We start from the raw sequence: 17328 nt of genomic DNA, 5'->3' as shown, positions 1-17328 counted from the left end.
ATTCGCTGCAGATCCTCCAGCATTTCAGTACAATTTTCCATTGTTACAACCTCTTGATACACCACCACATCATCTGCAAAAAGCCTCAGTGACCTTCCGATGTCATCCACAAGGTCCTTTATGTATATTGTGAATAGCAACGGTCCTATGACACTCCCCTGCGGCACACCCGAAATCACTCTTACTTCGGAAGACTTCTCTCCATTGAGAATAACATGCTGCGTTCTGTTATCTAGGAACTCTTCAATCCAATCACAAAATTGGTCTGATAGTCCATATGCTCTTACTTTTTTCATTAAACAACTGTGGGGAACTGTATCAAACGCCTTGCGGAAGTCGAGAAACACTGCATCTACCTGTGAACCCGTGTCTATGGCCCTCTGAGTCTCGTGGACGAGCTGGGTTTCACACGACCGTCTTTTTCGAATCCCATGCTGATTCCTACAGAGTAGTTTTCTAGTCTCCAGAAAAGTCATTATACTCGAACATAATACGTGTTCCAAAATTCTACAACTGATCGACGTTAGAGATATAGGTCTATAGTTCTGCACATCTGTTCGACGTCCCTTCTTGAAACGGGGATGACCTGTGCCCTTTTCCAATCCTTTGGAACGCTACGCTCTTCTAGTGACCTACGGTACACCGCTGCAAGAAGGGGGGCAACTTCCTTCGCGTATTCTGTGTAAAATCGAACTGGTATCCCATCAGGTCCTGCGGCCTTTCCTCTTTTGAGCCATTTTAATTGTTTCTCTATCCCTCTGTTGTCTATTTCAATATCTACCATTTTGTCATATGTACGACAATCTAGAGAAGGAACTACAGCACAGTCTTCCTCTGTGAAACAGCTTTGGAAAAAGACATTTAGTATTTCGGCCTTTAGTCTGTCATCCTCTGTTTCAGTACCATTTTGGCAACAGAGTGTCTGGACACTTTGTTTTGATCCACCTACCGCTTTGACATAAGACCAAAATTTCTTAGGATTTTCTGCCAAGTCAGTATATAGAACTTTACTTTTGAATTCATTGAATGCCTCTCGCATAGCCCTCATCAAATTACATTTAGCTTTGCGTAATTTTTGTTTGTCTGCAAGGCTTTGGCTATGTTTATGTTTGCTCTGAAGTTCCCTTTGCTTCCGCAACAGTCTTCTAACTCAGCTGTTGTACCACGGTGGCTCTTTTCCATCTCTTACGATCTTGCTTGGCACATACTCATCTAAAGCATATTGTACGATGGTTTTGAACTTTGTCCACTGATCCTCAACACTATCTGTACCTGAGACAAAACTTTTGTGTTGAGCCGTCAGGTACTCTGTAATCTGCTTTTTGTCACTTTTGCTAAACAGAAAAATCTTCCTACCTTTTTTTAAATTTCTATTTACGGCTGAAATCATCGATCCAGTAATCTCTTTATGATCACTGATTCCCTGTTCTGCATTAACTGTTTCAAATAGTTCGGGTCTGTTTGTCACCAGAAGGTCTAATATGTTATCGCCATGAGTCGGTTCTCTGTTTAACTGCTCAAGGTAGTTTTCAGATAAAGCACTTAAAAAAATTTCACTGGATTCTTTGTTCCTGCCACCCATTATGAACGTTTGTTTAACTGCTCAAGGTAGTTTTCAGATAAAGCACTTAAAAAAATTTCACTGGATTCTTTGTTCCTGCCACCCGTTATGAACGTTTGAGTCTCCCAGTCTATATCCGGCAAATTAAAATCTCCACCCAGAACTATAACATCGTGGGGGAATCTACTCGAAATATTTTCCAAATTATCCTTCAGGTGCTCAGCCACAGCAGCTGCTGAGCCAGGGGGCCTATAGAGACATCCAATTACCATGTCTGAGCCTGCTTTAACCGTGACCTTCACCCAAATTATTTCACATTTCGGATCTCCGTCAATTTCCTTCGATACTATTGCACTTTTTATCGCTATAAACCCGCCTCCCCCTTCACTGTCCAGCCTGTTTCTGCGGTATACATTCCAATCTGAGTTTAGGATTTCATTACTGTTAACGTCTGGTTTCAGCCAACTTTCTGTCCCTAGTACTATATGGGCGTTGTGGCCGTTTATTAATGAGAGCAGTTCTGGGACCTTTCTATAGACGCTCCTGCAGTTTACTATTAGCACATTAATATTGTTATTCCCTGTTGCATTTTGCCTACTCCTACCTTGCTGCATCTCAGGAGGTGTCTTGTCGGGCCTAGGGAGGGAATTCTCTAACCTAAGAAGGGAATTCTCTAACCTAAGAAACCCCCATGTGCACTCCACACATACTCCGCTACCCTTGCAGCCGCTTCCAGCATGCAGTGCACACCCGACCTATTCAGGGGGACCCTACATTTCTCCACCCGATAGCGGAGGTCGAGAAATTTGCACCCCAGATCTCCGCAGAATCGTCTGAGCCCCTGGTTTAAGTCTTCTACTCGGCTCCAAACCAGAGGACCGCAATTGGTTCTGGAAACGATACTACAAATAGTTAGCTCAGACTCCACCCTGCAAGCGAGGCTTTCCACCTTCACCAATTCCGCCAACCGCCTGTACGAACTGAGGATGACCTCTGAACCTAGACGGCAGGAGTCATTGGTGCCGACATGAGCAACAATTTGCAGTCGGGTGCACCCAGTGCTCTCTGTCACCACTGGCAGGGCCTCCTCCACATCTCGGATGAGACCCCCAGGCAAGCAGACAGTGTGAACACTTGCCTTCTTCCCCGACCTTTCCGCTATTTCCCTAAGGGGCTCCATCACCCGCCTAACGTTGGAGCTCCCAATAACTAATAAACCCCTCCCCCCCCGTGTGCCTGCTCGGACCTTGCTGAAGGAGCGGCCACATGTCCACTCATAGGCAGAGCGGGCGATGCCACACGGCCAGCCTCCACAATGACCTTCCGCCTCATGCGCCGCAAACGCCGCTGAACCCGCCACTCCCCTTGGGGAGAGGGTGGCCCAACCGCGCCTGGTACCCGCGAAGATGTCTTGACAGCAGGGACAGTGGGTGAAGCATGTAACACCTGGGGTGTACCATGCGAAGCACCAGACTCCCCACTGCCACTACACTCCGAGGCAGCAGCCTGAAGACGGCTGACCGTGGCCATCAACACGTTCAGCTGTTGGCGAACAGTGGCCAGCTCCTCCTGCATCCGTACACAGCAGTCACACATCCTATCCATCCGAAGAAATCAATTTACTGTAGAGAATTAATCAACTTTTAACCAGACCGCTAATTCACTTAAGGCGGCTGATTGTTGACTAAACTGTGGTTGCTAGACACTTCTTGTAGAAAACAATGAAAATAGCACTACCTGTCTCTGGACTGTATTGAAAACAAACACTAGCACTACTGGCACTATGGCTGACTAAAGGGACACTCTGACTGTATTCAAAACAAACACGAAATCTATGGAACACTATTACTAGCACTCGACAATTAAAGCTTCCTAAAAGCAAAAACACACGGAAGAAGAAGTGACAAGTAAGAAAAATACAGTTAATACTTAAATTAACGTCGCTCGCTGCACAGCAGACGTGAAGCAGACGGCAGTTATGACGACACTGACACTACTGGCACTATGGCTGACTAAAGGGACTCTAGCACAACACAGCCTTCTACTCCACCAATGCACCCACAGCCTCTTGACTGTTCTCCTTTTCTGCTCCCCCTTCACTCCCCCCTCCACGCTAACATCTAATTTCCTGACTGAAGCCTAGCTGCCATACCCTCTCCCCACAATGTCCCTGTATGCTCCCACAAGCAGCACTTTACTGATCTCCAGCCCTGCCCTTTTATTCCTCCCCATCCCTGCCCTAGTCTCCACCTTAATCCCACCACCCAGACTGCTTTACCCATCATGCATAGTTTCTCGCAATCTGACCTCAGCGGCCAGAGACAGTGGTCATGTGTGCAAGTGGGCCTGCATGAATGAATAAGTGTGTTTTCAACTGCAGAAGGAGACCTTTGCCTCAAAGCTTACTTGTTTAGCAGCCATTTTGTTGTGCCTGTCTGGGACTATACATCTCCATTACATGACGAGTAGTAATCTATTCTTTTCATAATACTGTCATCACTCCATCTCGACTTTTCCATTGAGTATTAAATTTAATGGATAGCATTCATGCAATTAACTACTCTGACATCGTTAGGACAATTTTTTTTTTTTTTTACTTTATTTTTTCTTAAGAGCAGAGCTGTCCATATATGTCATTAGTCTTTACAAAAATTTTAACTAAAGGGATCTTTATTACTTCACTACATAGCACAAGAATTATTCTTAAATAGTTTACTGGTTGGTAATACAGATATGCAATGAGGTGACTAAAGTCATGGTGTACCTCCTAATATCATGTTGGACTTCCTTTTGCCCTGTAAGTGCAGCAACGTAACGTGGCATGGACTCAACAAGTCGTCGCAAGTCCCCTGCAGAAATATTGAGTCATGCTGCCTCTACAGCCATTCATAATTGCGGAAGTGTTGCCAGTGCAGCATTTTGTGCATGAACTGACCTCTCGATTATATGTCCTGTAAATGTCTGATGGGTTGGTTGGCTTAATGATGAAAGGGGTCAAACTACAAGATCATCACACTCTCCTACCTGGAACAGGCAATTCATCAAAACTACATACCAAAGAAGCACCTAGTGCATGAAAACCAAGGAAAGAAAACCACATGGTTTACTGAAGGTCAACAAAGTCTACGAAAAAAACAAGGGGGAAAAAAGGAGGGGAAAGAGAGAAAGGCAGGTGATGTGCCCCATCCAGGGAGCAGCCAGAGGCCCACAAAGGCAGAAAATGCAATGGGAGACGTACCCCGCAGAATGGAATAAAAAATAAAAACCTCACAAATAAACTGTAAAACCAGGTCAGACACTGAGGCGTCATCCACTAACACCAGGAGTGCTGCGTCAGTAAGACCTAAGAATCCATCGCAGGGTGGCTAGGTTAGGACAGTCCAGCAAGATGTGCCCCAGTGACAGTGGGGCAGATTCTTGCGACGGATGAGTGACCATGAGTTTCAGAGCTGACAAAGGCCGATTAAGTCCTTGGAGGAGGCCTGCATGGAGAACCTCCACAAATCCATCATTTCCTTTATCACCTGCAGTTGCTTCAGTGAAGTCACACTATGCCATTCTGTATCCCACATCTTATATGATCACAGGTCCAATTTCAGAATATCGATTTCAAGAGGTGGCTTACCGGTAGTCAATTTGGCCAGTCAGCCTATCACGCGAGTTCATTCCCCGGGATCCCAACATGACCTGGGGCCCAGACAAAGACGACTGAGTTGTCCATATTATTTCAGAGCAAAAAAGGAATCCCAGATAGTCAGAACAAGGAGATGGTAAGGGTAACACTGGTCAAGAGCTTGTTAACTGCTAAACGATTTGCTACAGGTGAGGAAGGACTCACCGGTGCCACAACAGATATGCCCCAGAGCACGAGAGATGGCTACAAACACCACAGTGAAAGCACTGCAGCCATCAAGCAAGGAGTGGAGTTCATTACATTCTGCATGAATGTTAGCAAAGCCACCAGAATATTTAAGCCATCAGTATAGACTACTTCTGACACCTAAAACGTGCCAATAATGGAGAGTAATTGGCAGTGAGGATCTCAGAATGAGCTGTGTCTTTCAGACCTTCTCATAGGTCAAGACAGAGCTGTGGACGAGGGATGCAACCATAATGTGTACATGAGTGGGCCTGGAGAAGAGGTCACAGAGGGGAAAGCTAGACTTCAGAGCAAAGGGACTGGATGCCATTGGCAATCATAACTGCAGATGTGGGCTGCTGTTGTGGGAGGTCAATCTTTATATCTGGAAAGAGGAGATGGTAGTTCGGGTGCTCTGGAGAGCAGCAGATCCTTAATGCATAAGCAATCAACTATTGCTGGAGCAGAACCCACAATTGTGGAACCACTGCCTCCATTAGGAGGCTGAACACAGGGCTAGTAAGAAAGGCACCAGCTGCCTGTCACACCACAGAGTTGTCTATTGGGTCCAGCATCTGTACTGTTGAAGGTGATGCTGAGCAGTATGTGAGACTCCTGTAATCTAGAAGGCACTGGACAAATGCTGTGTACAGTCATAGCAGAGAAGAGTAGTCCATGTCCCAGCTGGTGTTGCTGAGGCATCAAAGAGTGTTGACGTGCAACCAACATGTACAATTTAGTTGACGAAGAAGGGGGAAGCCGTGCCAACCAGGGACCGAAGACCAGTCCCAAAAATCCTTGAGAGTCCACCACACTAAGGGACTGGTCATCAAGGTACAGATCCTGATGGAGATGGACTGTGCAGTTGCAATAGAAATGCATAATGCAGTCCCTGGCAGCTGAAAAATGGAATCCATAAGTGAGAGCCCAAGATTGCGCTTGGTGTATTGATCCCTGCAGTCCGTGTTCAGCAACGCCCATCACTGACAAACAAAAGCAAATACACAAATCATCAGCATACAAAGAGGACACTGAACACCCCACAGCCACCACAAGACCATTGATAGCCACTAAAAAGAGAAGGACACTCAAAACACAACCCTGCAGAACACCGTTCTTGTGCAGATAGGAGCTGCTATAGGAGGCACCAGCCTGTTTTTGAAAAGTGTGACATGAATAAAAATTTCCAATAAAAGGGGGAGCAGGTCATGGAGGCCCACTATGTAAAGTGGTAAGGATGTGAGGGCACCATGTGGTATCACAAGCTTTATGCATATCGAAGGAGATTGCAACAAGGTTTTAACACCAGGCAAAAGCCTTTCGGATAGCCGATTCCAGGTAGACTAAATCATCTGCAGTACAGTGGCCTCGACAAAAACCACCCTGGGTTGAAGCCACAAGATCCCAGGATTCAAGGATCCAATACAGCCTTCAACTCACCATATATCCAAGTAACTTGCTCAGGACACTGGTTAAATTGATCAGATGATAGCAGTCCAACTCAAGAGGCGGTTTTCCCAATTTCAAAACTGGAATAACGATACTTTCTTGCCACTGGGAAGTGAATCCCCTCTCACACCAGATATATTAAAAAGGGCAAGTACATGACATTGACTATCCACTGATGAATGTAGAAGCATTTGGTCGTGCACCTGGTCCAGTCCAGGAGCTGCGTTGGACAGAGAGCAAGGGCACTGGCAAATTCCCACTCACTAATAATGGCATTATAAGGCTCCAGATGGCAGGGAACAAAAGATAAATGGAGTCATTCCACACATTGTTTGAGAAGATGGAATGTGGGTGGATAGTGGGACCAACACTGAGGCCCGGGCAAATGCCAAGCAAAATGGTCATCAATAGTGTGCGGGCTGTTGAGGATAACACCATTCATGGAAATTGCTGGGACACCTGTAGGAAGACTGCGGCCAAAAATGTGCCTGAGCTTCATCCATACCTGTGAAGAGGGAGTACACGGCCCTACAGCAGCATCATATTGTTACTAATAAATCTATTTCTGGAGTTAAATAAGATAACACCCTCAGGCACAAAACCATTTAAAGGCCAAGAGGTGGTCGAAAGATGGATGTCATTTGTAGCACTGAAGAGCACAATGGCAGTCTTTAATAGCCACAGCAATTTCGGGGGTCCACTGAGGGACAGTCTTCCATCGGGGATAACCCAAGGAAGAAGGAATCAGCAAAGCAGCTGTCGAAAGGGTGGTGTCACTCAAACTCCATACGAACTCATCAGTGCTGTCACAAAGTGGAGTGACGGAGATGGCAACCGACAAAAAGGCATCCTAATCCACATTAGTAAAGACCCCCTGACAGGGTGTCAAGGTTAGCGATGCTGGAGAAAAGGTAAGATGATCATAAAATGATCACTGTCACACAAATTGAATTGTCAAGAACTCTTCATTAAATGGAGGGGAGGAATCCACGGCTACAGGTGGAAAGATAAATGGCTGCGAAAGTGTTGTGTGCCACACCGAAGTGTGTGGGGGTTCCACTGTTGAGCAGGCAGAGATCTAGCCCAGTCAGCAGGTCTTCAACAAGGAGAAGAAATGGGGGAGAGAGCTGTTGAAGGAGGGATAGAAGAGCAGGAAAGAGGCCAGTATGGGAAGAGATAAAAGTTACATATTGTTACCACAGAGTCTAAACGGATCCAAATGGCCACCCCTTCTGGCAGAGTATGAAAAGGAACCCAGGAACTAATAACGTCCATGTGGACCAATTTACAGACAGTCATCATTGGAGGCTCACAAAGGGCCAATCTGATTCCAGCAGAAAGTTTGTAAACAATGAAGAGTCAGCAAAGGAGTCTCCACAAAATGAGATTCCGACAATGCATCACAAGCTACAGAGTAGAGAGAAAGAAGAGACTGCAATTTCAGAAGGTGATGATTGTAAACATTATAGTTCCATTAGAGGACAGTAGTACAAGAGGCTGGATGGCTGTCGAATAGGCTGCTATCAGTCAATGTCTGTTACTAGTAAGGACACAGTGACATCTGCGAATGTAAAACCCCAATTGAGAGGGAGGGGGCAACACCCCCTGGAATGTCGGAGATGGGCATCATCCTGAAACTTACACATCTTTCTCACCTCCGTAGGTTGAGAGGCGGTGTGGGCATGAAGTGAGCAAGTTGCAGCAATATCAAAGATCTGAAAGGGAAGGAGTGACCTTCAGGCCCACAGGGTGTGGGTCCGAAGTCCAACTCTAAGTAACAGGCTTCTTTCGTGGAGACGCTGGGGAGGGACGTACTTAGAGGGAGCTCCAGTCCCAGCAGGTGTCAGAGAAGAGGATTTCCTCTCCGGCTGAGGAGAAGGCGTGGTTCTGTGAAGGGAATGGTAACCACCAGAGCGGAGGAAAAGGAAGAGGGACAGGATGGAGGTGAGGAGGAATGAGAAGGTAAAGATGCAACAGAAGCAAAATTAGACATTATAGATACCAGGTGGAGATGGTTGAATTTTTGTTAGGCCACTGACTAGGACAGGCAGTCGAGAGTTTTGAATTCCTGAATGTTCCTTTCCTTTTTATAAATTAGATAATCCAGTGAGTGATGAAATGTATGCCAGCAAAGTTCACACAATTGGGTGGTGTGGTGCAAGGATTCTCCCCATGGAGGGGACAGCCACAGTCATTGCAAACAGGAGTTGCCTCACTTCGTGAAGACATGTGACCAAACAGTGGCACCAGAAGCAGTAAATGGGAAGTGGGATATGGGGCTTCATGGCACAATGGTAAACCATAACTATGACCTTTTCCAGAAGGTTATTCCCATCAAAAGCAAGCATGAAAGCACTGGTATCAGTGTTATTTTCATTAGGACCTTTCTCGACTTGCCAAACAAAATGAACACCACACCAGATTAATGATGAGTTCCTCGTCAGATTGAAGAAAGAGGTCCCTAGGGGAAGATAATGTCCTGGGTCATATTTAAGGACTGCTGAGGAGTGGTGCTCACCGCGATGGCTCCTAAGCACTCGCAAGCACAAAAGTAAGCCAACTGACTGGCAGAAAAGGGTTTGATCAGTAGGGAAGCAGATTGTGTCTTACTAAATGAGTCAACTTCATCTTTGATATTTTTTGTAAAAAAAGAAAGGTTTGGTAGCAGTGGAAGTCACCCCATCTATCCTGGAACAACCCAGGTAGCAGAGAAAGGACTTCATGCTAAGCCAATGGGTTTGGCCATCTTCCCTAGATGTGGCCTCGGAAGGGAAGACCAAGGAGAAGTAGTTCCCGTCAGAATAAATGGCTGTGGAAGAGCAGCCAGAAGTATGGAGCTTAGCATGCTTCAGGTGAAGAGTGCCAACCCTGGTACCATGCATTCCCATCAGGTGCTCACTCCATGGGTGCCACACAGCTGTGGCATGGGCTAGCTGGGACAGCAGTTGTTGCCGGAGTTCCAATGCCTCAAAAAAATGAGCAGCAACTCCTACACATACACAAAGCGGGAACAGCTCAGGTACCAGAAGTGGGATCCCTGTGTTGTCAGGGGGCTCAGTCATTTGGGTACATAACAGCTCCACCACAAAGAGTGGCTACATGTTCTGGTGACCTAGCAAGGAGGAAGTTAGGTCTACTGTGGGAAGGAAGGGGGGAAGGTGGGATGGGAGAGAGGAACTCACAACAGAGATATTAGGGAGGGAGTTCTTCCCCAAATGATTCCCACTGTAGGAACAATTTTGAGAGGGAGGTCAAATTCCAAGGAGGATCAGATGAAAAAGGGAGAATGGAAACACGAGACACAAGACAAAAGGGAATAGCAGAACTGAGGAAATAGCGAGATTGTCATATAGGGAACCAAGTGCAGGGGGAGGGAGGGGGGATATGGGATGGGAAGGACTGGATATGGGGAAGGGAATGAAACTCAGGAGAAAAGAAAGGCTGCAATAGCTCAGGGCCTCATGCACACCACACATGTATCCACAAATTAGTTGTGAGCCCCTGAGATGAAATGTTCAGTGGGATTCATGTTGTGTGCTTGAATTGTCCACAATGTTCTTCAAACAAATCATGAACAATTGTGGCTCAGTGACATGGCGCATTGTCATCCACAAAAATTCCATCCCTGGTTGGGAACACAAAGATCATGAATCATTGCAAGTGGTCTCTAGCCGAACATAACCATTCCCAGTCAATGATCACTTCAGCTGGACCAGAGGAACCAATCCATCCCATGTAAACACAACCCACACCATTATGGAGCCATGACCAGCTTGCACAGTGCCTTGTTGACAACCTGGGTCCATGGTTTCATAGGCTCAGCACAACACTCAAACCCTACCATCAATTCTTACCAGCTGAAATTGGGACTCATCTGATCAGGTCATTGTTTTCCAGTCATCTAGCATCCAACCAATAAGATCACAATTCCAAGATAGGCACTGCATGCAGTGACATGCTGTTAGCAAAGGCACTCACATCGGTCATCTGTTGCCATAATCGATTAACACCCAATTTTGTCGCACTGTCCTAACAGATATGTTTGTCACACATTCCACACTGATTTCTGCAGTTCCTTCATGCTGTGTTGCTCATCTGATAGCAATGACAACTGTACACAAATGCCACTGCTCTTGGTTGTTAAGTGAAGGCATTGTCAGCAGTGAGAGGTAATGCCTGAAATTTGGTATTCTTGGCACACTCTTGAGACTGTGGATCTAGAAATATTGTATTCTCTAACGATTTCTAAAATGAGATGTCCCATGCATCTAGCTCCAACTACCATTCCGTGTTCAAAGTCTGTTAATTTCCATTGTACAGCCATAACCACATCAGCAACCTTTTCACATGAATCACCTGTGCACAAATGACAGTTCCACCAATGCACTGCCCTTTTATACCTTGTGTGCATGACAGTGCGGTCATCTGTATATGTGCTTATTGCTGTGTAGAAAACTATTTTTTTGGTCACTATGAAAAGTTTAATACTATTTGTATTTTGTTGGGAACAATATTACATTTAACGACTTTGTTTCACAGTTTGAATTCATTGTTGGTGAAACATATTTCTGCAGTACAAACCACATTATCAAAAACAGTAAGTTCTACTTGAGAGGAGCAGATGGGTGACTTTATTTCATTATCTGAGATGAGAGCAGATATAAGATGAACTATCAGCACCAAAATTAATACCATAGGCTAAACTCTCTCCTTTTCACTACACACATCTAAGAGATGTTAAACACAACTAATCACACGTTATCTTTGCCCGACAACTATTTGTTATGTTACAATAATAAAAATCTTACCTCTGCAGAGATATGTTGTTGAGGCTGCTCCCTAAGAGGAAACAAATCAAAAACAATTGTATTAGTGGATATGTTTTAAAAGTTCCAACAAAAGCAAACTGCAAAGTCAAATATGAAGATCTGCTCTTAAGGGTTATGGAAGATACAATGCCATCTTTACAGACTGAACTTTTATGTACTATGTAAAATACAGGATGGTCTACAATATGTACATGGAGATAGATTACTATTCACCAAACAGAGGAAGTGGATGGGCACATAGAAAAATGAAGATGCATAAGATAGGAATTTGAGAGCGATAAGCAAAACGAGTACGCTGCAGCACTGCACCAGTGTAAGAGTGCACATGCAGCATACACTGACATGGAGGAATGGATTGGGTAGGGGAAACAATATAAGTAGAGGAGAATGTGCCAAGAGAATATGGGTACAGGATGAGCAGAGTTAGGGTCCCAGGACAGGGGTGGCAGTGGATGTGGGAGAGGGGACTAGCAGAGACCAAGGCAAGGAGGATTACAGGATACCGTATTTACTCGAATCTAAGCTGCACTTTTTTCCGGTTTTTGTAATCCAAAAACCGCCAGCGGCTTAGAATCGAGTGCAAAGCAAGCGGAAGTTCTGAAAAATGTTGGTAGGTGCCGCTACAACTAACTTCTGCTGTCGAATATATGTATCGCTACACAGGCATGCTTTATAGGCACAAAGATAAATACTGGCGCCAAAACCTCTGCGTCAGTAAATAAATTAAAAAAAAAAAAAAGAAAGGTGGAAGACGAGCTTTTTTTCTCCGCCCCGAGTTTCGACCACTGCATTTTCATACATTATCCAACGAGGTAAATACAAATTCCGTATTGTTCATCTTCGAATGTAGCAGAATTTCAATGTACTACGAAAATCCGACTGGCAAGACTGTTTAGGATGTTTGTCAATTTGGCCAACTCTACGTTCTGAATTTTTTCCTACCTGTGAGAAGAGATGGTTGCTAATAGGAACCTGATGAAATGTGAATCACATGCAGTATTCTCTTCACCATAAGAATAAAACGAATATAAACATTTTGCCATGTATTCTTTCGCGTTTGCTGCTATCTCATTTAAATCCTGTCTGCCTAATAAACTACGAAACTAGAGTGAGACAACAGCAAACGCGGAAGAATATACGTATCGTGTCATGTTTATAATCGTATTATTCTTATCACTAATAGTGATACAGTCAGAAATGAAGCACGCCAGCTGACTAGATTTTTAAATCAAGATGACTAATTTCTGTGCAGAATTTGATGTACTAAAGAAGCGGCCTCAGATTCTCAAACGGAGAAAAATTTTCGCCAACTCTCGTTCAGAACATGTTCTATCATACGCAGTCTATTATTTGGTTCTTGTTGATCATTATCAAAGAAAGCAGCAGTGTAAGTAACAACAAATAGCAGTCTCTTGCCATTGTTTCGCTAATGAGACGATTCCTCTCTTTTTTTTTAAATTGTAAACGGCGGTAGCGCGCACAAAAGCAAGCCGTGCCACGAGCGGCGACAGGCCGTAAACACGCACTATCAGAATGCGACAAACAATACATGACACAGTACAGTAACGCATTTTCATCTTAGAGTGACATGAACACCTATAACAAAGAAAACGGCACTTATCAGATCAAAGCAAAACAAGCAATCTATTAAAACCAGACAGAGCACGTGAAAAAGGAAGGGTGCTCGTATAAATACGGACGGAGCGCCTGACCCATAGCAATTGATACCTGGTAAAGCTTAACTGCTAAGCTTACGACTCGAACCAAACTACTGTCGCTGTATCGTCATTCATTCGACGTAAATTGTGTCTCATATTACAATGGACCAGCTTTGTTTCGATATGGATGTGTGGCCTAAAACTTTTCTCTCCCCTTGAATTTCGAGTCGCAAATTTCAGGTGCGGCTTAGATTTGGGAATTTTTTTTTTTTTTTCCTTTATTTCGAGTCTCATTTTTCAGGTGCGGCTTAGATTTGAGTGCGGCTTAGATTCGAGCAAATACGGTATAATGACATGTTACAAAGACAACTCTGATCTATGTAATTCAGAGAAGATAGTGTTGGGGGGAAGCATCCAGATGGCACGATTTGTGAATCAGCCATTGAATTTAAACACATTGTAATCAGTAGTGTTTTCCACCACTTAGAGGTCAACTATGATGTCGGCCACAGTTTGGTGGTGGCCATTCTTCTGGGTAGATAGCTTGTTGTGTATTCAACCCACATATAAAGCTGCTCAGAAATTGCAGCAGAGCTGGCATGTGGCATGACGGCTTTCACAGGAGGCCCTGTCCTAGGGGCCCTAACTTCACTCATCCTGTCTCTGTACTCTCTTCCACATATTCTCACATTCCATTGCAATCTCCCCCACAATCTACTCTTCTGCATCATCACGCACTCCACACGTTCATCTGTGCTGATGCCCAAGCTGCATTCTTATCCTGCCTATCCCTTCTGGATTCCCACCATGCAACTGCTGTGCCCCCAGCCAGTCATCAACCATATGTCCCCAACACTCCTCCACAATCCCAGCCCCCTTTCTCCCCTCCCCCATCCTATCATATGTAACTGCTCACTACAGTCAAGCTGCAAATCCAGGACAGTGGAGTCAGTGGACTGTGTGTGTGTGTGGGGGGGGGGGGGGGGGGGGAGCGTGGGGGGGGGGAGGGGGGGGGCACTCTACAGCGTGCACAAAAGCTAGCAAAGCTCTCAATTTCATTTATGAGCCATTCAATGACTCAACCCTTTAATACTCAGAGACTGCATATTTTTTACTCTTAAATTATTGAGAACTTTGAATTTTGGTATGCAATTCTCTCAGCTTCTCATGTTTGTCATTACACTGGCAGCTCTTTTCTGTATGATAAATTCACCTCAAAATCAAAAATATCTAACAAATATCAAAGGAACTAAAGATGATGATCAGTACAGCTCAAAACAACAGCATGATAGTACACAAGCTACACAACACCATCAAAAATAAGATAAAAACATGAGACAACAAAAAATAACTGCACTCCAGATATATCAATGTATAAAAGTAACACACTATGCACAATTATGCCACAAAACTCATTGCATTACAAATACAAAATGGCACACCATAGCATAACACAACCAGTTCAAATACAAAGTTAGTAACATGAAGAAACAAAGAATTAAAACATCCTTTGAGACAAATAGCACAACACAAAAGAGATTAAAAACCATGATATATGAGAACAATAAACAAAATACTCCAATAACATATGAGATGAAAATCAAAATACATTGGAATAACAGCAAAAAATTTTAATATGAAATACAAAGGACATGTAAGGGAATGTTAGCCACTTCATATATGCAAAGTGTCTAATAGAAAGAAAGAAAAAAAAAAAGAAAAAAACCATCGCAGTTAGATAAAAACAGACATGGCAGTTTACAGGATAATAATAGAAAAAAGTGAATTCTCATCCTCCAGGAAAAGTAATTCATACAGATGAAAAAAAAATGAAAATATGCTCCGTGGCCAAAAAAGTAATAACAGAAGAACAGTATCTGTATTACTAAACAGCCTGTCGTGACACATGTATCCTGTTGCAGGTTGCCTATCCAACGATTTCCAGGGCAACAAACTTTTTTTCTATTTTCAGTATTTCTTACAACTGTTAACCAAATTTAAAAATTTAAAATGCTGTCATAATCTACTCATTAAGAGGCATAATCTTACGTTATAGGTCTAATGCAGTATGACAAGTATTACAGCTGGAACCTGTGTATACTGTCTTGAGGCAGTCTAAAGGTGCATTTACACCTGTGGAACATTTTGTGCACATTAGGCACATGTGACCACTGCACAAAGAGGCAATGAGGTGCTTGCACCAGAGCACAGTCATGCATGCCTCTTTAACTGTGCACACAGGTCACCACACGCAGGCGCAGCAGTCTCCCCATCCCAGGAGGAGAAACACATGCAATTGTTTTCTGCAGTTTTCTCCATTTGGTGCTATGTTTTACTGTGTCCTGCTGTTGACAGACCCAGTTTTTAGCACACATTCAAATTTACCTTCATGTTAACAGTCTGGCTAAGTTGTCCAGTGAGAAACACACAAAATTTGAACAGTATCACTGTTAATTTTATCTCATTTTTTCTAGCTTGTTAATTCCATGGATTATACTGACAAAGTGAGGCTAATTAATTGTCTATAGATCCTCACAAATAAGAACAACCTGGAAACAACAAAGGCAAATCAGAACAAAATAAAAAGCCTTTGTTCATACTTCCAATAAAAATGTATTGAAGAAGAGGAGTGATTCTGGGGCCCTTGATATGTCAGAGCTGTCCTGGTTGCTTTACGAGTTGCTTTCATTCATAAATAGTTTGCGTTGATAAGGGAAAATAAAAGAACATCGAGCTCTATCAGAAATGCGTGACCATAAAATTCTTTTTCATTTACAAATGGAATGAGAAACTCAACATCTAATGTCTGGTATTTCTTCATGAGCCACCAGCTGGAATCTGTCTGTTGGAGATCCATATACTGCTGAAACTGTGCCGTTCTAAGCTTCACAGATATGAACTCCCAATGCACCCAGCTCAGCCACTGAATCAAATTCATCACATAAGCAATAAATTTCCTGATGTGTCAGACTCTTTCTAATCCCTCAGTTGATTTTATGGTTCTTACATTTCTCTTTAAAGTTTTCTTCTGTTAAGAATTCATTATTATGATTATGATACACATTTTGCAACATAAATAAAATACACATAGTGGAATATTCTTGACCAGTTCATTGCAAATGTTAAGGACCTAGCAAGTGTTTTGTTCCCAACAGTAAGTCTTATACAGAGGTTGGACAAAAATACGGAAACACTGCAAGAAATTCATGCTCAAATCTAAACGCAAATGCGAGCCAAGCCTGAAGGTTGTGCTGATGTATTTGACCACGAACAGCTCCTGTGTAATGTCCTCTATGCATTGCAAGTATCAGTTGTGGTAGGGACCGATGACCTCAGCAGTTTGATCCTTTGGGAATTCACATAGTTGTGGTCAGTACAGTGTTGTCTGTAACTGTGAGTGCATTATGTTGGAGCTAAGTGAATTTGAATATGGACAAACTGTTGGTGGCTATATGGTGGTTGCTTCCGTAACCAAGGTAGCCAAATTGTTTGGAGTTTCATGAGGAACCATATCGAAGACTTATCCCATATACAGGAAAAGTGGATGAAAGTGTGTGTTAGAGTGATCATGACGGATAGTCACTGAAGGGGACTGTGACAAAAAGTAAGAGGATGACAGCAACAGAAGTTACTGTACAACCAATGTCACACTCAGGAACCATGTCAACACCAAACAAGATGAAGGGAGCTCCATAAGCAGGGAATTTCAGGGCGAGCTCAAATTTCAAAACCACACATCAAATGTCCATAACAGAAAAACATGGTGCAGAAGTCAAAGCGCAGTGGAAGAAAGTCATTTGGTCAAATAAGTCTTGTTTCACAGTGTTTCCAGTTTCTGGCTGAACTTACATCTCAAAATTGACACAAGACAGGGGGGTTTGGTGATGATTTGAGCAGCCACATCTTGGTATTCCATTGGCTCCGTGTTTACACTGCAAGTTCACATTACTGTCAAGGACTGTTTGACTGTTT

General features: G+C 43.7%; 1 protein-coding gene across 1 annotated transcript in view; it reads right to left on the bottom strand.

The window, feature by feature from the left end:
• The window catches only part of LOC126260657 (centromere-associated protein E-like), a 577712-nt gene that overhangs the window by 525887 nt on the left and 34497 nt on the right, over positions 1–17328 (bottom strand). The window contains exon 4 of the mRNA XM_049957993.1: positions 11678–11708. Within this exon, the coding sequence (XP_049813950.1) occupies positions 11678–11708 (31 nt within the window). The remainder of the gene's footprint in view (positions 1–11677; positions 11709–17328) is intronic.

The sequence above is a fragment of the Schistocerca nitens genome, chromosome 5 (assembly GCF_023898315.1).
Source record: "Schistocerca nitens isolate TAMUIC-IGC-003100 chromosome 5, iqSchNite1.1, whole genome shotgun sequence".
NCBI lineage: Eukaryota > Metazoa > Arthropoda > Insecta > Orthoptera > Acrididae > Schistocerca > Schistocerca nitens.
The sequence above is the reverse complement of the archived record's forward strand: the minus strand, read 5'-3'. Positions and strand labels throughout refer to the sequence as shown.